Here is a 4,727-nt window from a genome sequence, read left to right on the forward strand (position 1 = left end):
ACACACATATACATGAGAGCACATGTGCTTACACACACACACACAGTAAAACATAAGCTTCTTGTAGTGAGCTCTGGCTTCAAATTCAGTACCCTGTTTTATACAAAGTCCTGCAGGTGAGAAATGACAAGTTGAGCCTGAGAAATCCTTGATATCCACCCAGCTCAGTGTTTTACACGCTGTGTGACCTTGACAAACTTTGGTTTCCTCATCTCTAAAACTGAAGCAACTATGATTTCATCAGCTACCCTACAGGATACTTGTAAGAATCAAATGAGCTAATGCATAAGAAAGCACGATGTAATAAAAAAACAAAAAGTGCCACATTGATATTTCTTCTTGTTGCCACAAAGTGAAAAGACCTCATTATTTCCCCTTCCTTATGCCAGTGGGCACTGTCCTCCCCTCCCAGCCCCAGACACTCTGGACAATTGGATAGATCACCCCCTACTCCTGTACCAAGTGGCCAGGCACTCCAGTTAACTCCCCCATGCCTTCCTTATTCTTTTTTGCTGAACATTGCTCCAAGGAATTAATGATTGAGCAGAATCATAAAAGTTCCAAACGATAACCTCTGACCAACATTTGAAGGGAACGAGCCCCCTATAAAACCAGACTCTCAGGGCCAGGCCAGGCACCTTCTCTCCCAGACAGTGTTTTGAGAGAACATCCCTTCACCATGAACTTCTCAGGAAAGTACCAGCTCCAGTCCCAAGAGAATTTTGAAGCCTTCTTGAAGGCTGCTGGTAAGTGCTTAGGAGAACAGCCTTTGGGCATCAAATGTTGGGATCAAAGGGACAGGGGCATTATACTTGTGGTTGCCAGAAGATGAACTTAAAATACTACAGGGAATCTGCAGCAAGTGAAATAATCCAACTAGTGAGGCTCTGGGCAGGCATTCAGGAGCCTGGTTGGGTGTCAGGGTGAAGAACAACAGAATGAGGAGTCAGATCTGAATGTGAGCCCTGGCTCTGCTCTTAATATTCCATAATATGGATTGCATCATCTCACTGCTCTCAACATTGGCTTCCTCATCTGGAAAATGGGGATAATAATAGTCCCTACCTCCCAGGGCTGTCACGAGACCCAAATGAGATCATTTGGCTCTTAGATGCCTTCTAGGTCTGAATCTCTATTGTATGAACCAGGTCTACCTGATGACGTCATACAGAGAGAAAGGATACCAGGGGAATGTCCGAAATTGTACAAAATGGAAATCACTTCAAGATCACCTTTAACAATGATAACCAAATCCAGGTGATGGAGTTCACTGTGGGGGAGGAGTGTGAGCTGAGCACTCCAACTGGGGAAAAGGTCAAGGTAAGAATATAACTTAATTAAATTTAGGGACATGGTATTCATTAAGGTGCCGCGTATTAGCCTCTGGGCTAAGCCCTGGAGGAGATGCAAAGATTAGCTAAAACTTGGTCCATAACCCCCTGGAGTAAGCTTGCAGCCTGCTAGGGAGATAAGACACAAAATATCTCTGTTAGCCAACGTGTTGCAAGATAGGTAGATTAGATGAAAAGCAGTCTGGTGGAATATGGTATAGAGGACCAGCCAGGAAGCAGTGCCTCCAGCCCATGCTGGCTGTGTTCAGTAGCTGACTTGTCTCCTTCATAACCCAGCCCCCTCCTACATTTTCAGTCTTCTCACACCTTACTCCCTGATACATACTCTGCCATCCAGTGACCCTGGCTTCCCAGCTGTTCATGAAACGAGACCCTCCATCTCTCAGCTCCAGCATTCTCCCTGTCTATCCCCCATGTCTGGAATGCTCTCACTCCTCCGCTCAGACTGCTGACTCTGCTGGCTTCCTTAAAGTCCCAACTGTAATCTCCCCCCACTCTTCTACAAGAAACCTTCCCCAACAGCGCAGATTTTCACGATCTAGCCAATAACCCACAGATGCTCAGATTCCTTAAAACTGTAATATGGCGAATCTTCAATCAACCTTGTCTTTGGCTGAAAAACAGACAACTTTCCCCAACCGCTTAGCTCTAGGGCCTTCCCTCTGTTAATTATTTCTCACTTATCCAGTCTATGACTTGTTTGTACCTGTTTGCTTATTGTTTCCCCGGTTAGATTGTAAGCTCCTTGAGGGCAGGGACTGTCTTCAGTACTTAGTACAATGTGATACATCTCAGACGGTTAATAAATATTTATTGACTGACTCACAGACAGCAAAAGGAAGAGAAGAGAAAAGGGGAGAGGAGGAAAAGTAAGGAAAAGGCTAAGAGAACTAGAAAACAATCCAGCCAGTGAAGTATAGAAACAAGAAGTTCTGCAGGGAATTTGGCTTGGGCACTTACTCCAGGGGTGTGCTGGAGCCAGCTCAAACCGGCAGGAGATCGCCAGCCCATTGTTAAATTTTAAGAATTTACCCCTCAGAAAATAGCAAACCCTACAAAGCAAGGATTGATTTCTTGTTTTATTGATTGCCTACTTAAAAGTGATGGAGAAAGTGTTAACAATTCAAATTAAACTCAAATGTTAATAATACAGATCCCTGCCTCATCCCCAGTCCCTAGGGCTTGCCAGAGCTAACTCTTCTGTCTCCCTACAGACTGTAGTGAATCTAGAAGGAGGCAACAAGCTGGTGACAAGTTTCAAAGGAATGAAGTCTGTCACTGAACTGAATGGAGATACACTCACCAACGTGAGTGATCAGGTGTTTCTCTTCCTGCTTGGTTGTGGGGGATGGATCCAAAAAGCATTTGGAGAACACGTACTAGGTGTCAAGTACTGGGGCTGCCAATAGAATAAGGGAGGCAGTGCCTGCTCTCAAAAAGGAGGCAAGAGGGGGTGAGGTAAAGACAGGTGAGGGGATGGAGGACAGTAGAGAGGAGGGAGGGAAGAGAAGATGAGGAAAAGACAGGTGAGGCGATGGAGGACAGTAGAGAAGAGGGAGGGAAGAGATGATGAGGAAAACACAGGTGAGGGGAGGGAGGATAGTAGAGAAGAGGGAGAAAAGAGGGGAGAGGGAAAAACATGGAGGACAGCAGGGATGGAGGAGGGGAGAGGGGAGGAGTTATTGCCCAACACCCTGAGTAAAGCAACATGTAGCATTTATGGCAGACTCCCAGGGAGTTGGGTGGGTGACCCCTAAGGCTCCTTTCAGCTAAAAAGCCATGATCCTATCTTCCCTCCACCCCCAGTCACCTAATCCTCTACCCCATTCCTGCTAATCCCCCTTCGGGCATTAAACCCTTCTCCAGCTGGCATCTCTGTCATCCTTACACTGTGAACCTTGCTGGGAATATTTATATTTTTAATGGGGCCCTCGAAGACCCCAAAGACAGCCTTCCCCAGGGTTCCCTCAGGAAGCCTGGAGAATCAATACAAAAACCCAGAAAGGTTGCCAAACCTATCTCTAGTATATCTAACATACAAGAGTCATTGATGGGTATCACATGCTGATATACTGCAAGACATTCCAGGAAAGATTAACACTGGATTTCTTCTTGGCTTTCAGACCTTTACCTTGGGTGATGTTGTCTGCAAGAGAATCAGTAAGAGAATTTAGACATGTCTGCTTTCCATTTATTTTTACTGTGTGAAATTGGTACAATAAAATGTGGCTTGTTAAAAAAATCTGTCTTTTGAATGACTTAGAAGCATATGTGTATTCAAGGTTTTAGTAATGCCTTTTATTCTTACATCACAACCATTTCTGAATTCACTGCACCTGCCCACCCACCCCCAATGAGCCTCACCTTACAACAAAGAAAAGCAGGCAAGCAAAACCAAACAACAAAGTGACTCCATTTGCTAGTATATACACCCTTCTGCACCCATAGTTACCCACCTCTCCAAGGAATGGAGGGAGCCAGAAAAAGTGAATAGTTTGAAAGATTTTTGCAAATTATCATTCACCTAGAAAGAAATGGTGCTGACTTTGGCCTTGATGGAATAAGTTATTACCTTGTAGGGTGATTTTAGGGGGCTTGTGACTCATGTCCCCCATTCCTCACCAACACCCCCACAAGCACCATTATTTCTATTTCCCTAATTCTGTACCTAAAATGCCTAGGTAAGAAACATACCTTTAGATCAAAGTATTTTGAGTCCAAAAGCTCTTGGTTACAATGTGTGTATGTGTGTGTGTAGGTGTGTGTGTATGTGTTTTAAATGAGAAGGGTATTTTTTAGACCAGCTATGTAGAATAGCACCTTGAAGACACCAGCTGAAGGACCCATTTTTCTAGTAAACAATGAGGAAGATTTCGGTTATGAAGCTCACATGTGAGAGCGGAAGCCTAATTGAGGAGCACAGCCTTAACTTCGGCAAGGCAAGAGGGCCTGGGTCCCAGGATTTAAAAGGACAACATGCAGTCAGCTCTGACAATCCTTTGGCTGCATGAGAACCACAGAGATGTAACCTGACTTACAGAATCACAGAATTTCCAGGGGTGGAAGGAATTTCAGAGGCCATCTAGTCCAAATCATAGCTGAAGAAGAAGATTCCCTCTACATCACACCTGATAAATGATCATCCATAATTTGCATGAAGACCTCCAGTGAGAAAGAATCTGCTACCTTACAAAGCAACCATGTCTCTGTTTCAAGCAGCTGGTGATGTAATGCTTGGGGTACTTGGCCTGGAGTTAGGAAAACCTGAGTACAAATCTTGTCTCAGATACTTCTTAGCTGTGTGACCCTGGGCGAGTCACTTTGCCTCAGTTTCCTCATCTGTAAAGTGGGTTTGATAATAATAATAGCACCTGC

At 44.6% G+C, this 4,727-nt stretch overlaps 1 protein-coding gene across 1 annotated transcript; it reads left to right on the forward strand.

The window, feature by feature from the left end:
- The first annotated feature begins 663 nt into the window (after positions 1 to 663).
- Positions 664 to 3,594, forward strand: LOC144455296 (fatty acid-binding protein, liver-like). Its single transcript, XM_078148455.1, is given in 5 exon segments — positions 664 to 746; positions 1,149 to 1,172; positions 1,175 to 1,320; positions 2,567 to 2,659; positions 3,476 to 3,594. Coding segments are annotated over 5 exon segments (381 nt in total). The 5' UTR covers positions 664 to 679; the 3' UTR covers positions 3,527 to 3,594.
- Positions 3,595 to 4,727: the final 1,133 nt, after the last annotated feature.

Source organism: Phascolarctos cinereus, unplaced genomic scaffold (assembly GCF_003287225.1).
Source record: "Phascolarctos cinereus isolate Bilbo 61053 unplaced genomic scaffold, phaCin_HiC Scaffold_214;HRSCAF=798, whole genome shotgun sequence".
In the NCBI taxonomy this organism is placed as follows: domain Eukaryota; kingdom Metazoa; phylum Chordata; class Mammalia; order Diprotodontia; family Phascolarctidae; genus Phascolarctos; species Phascolarctos cinereus.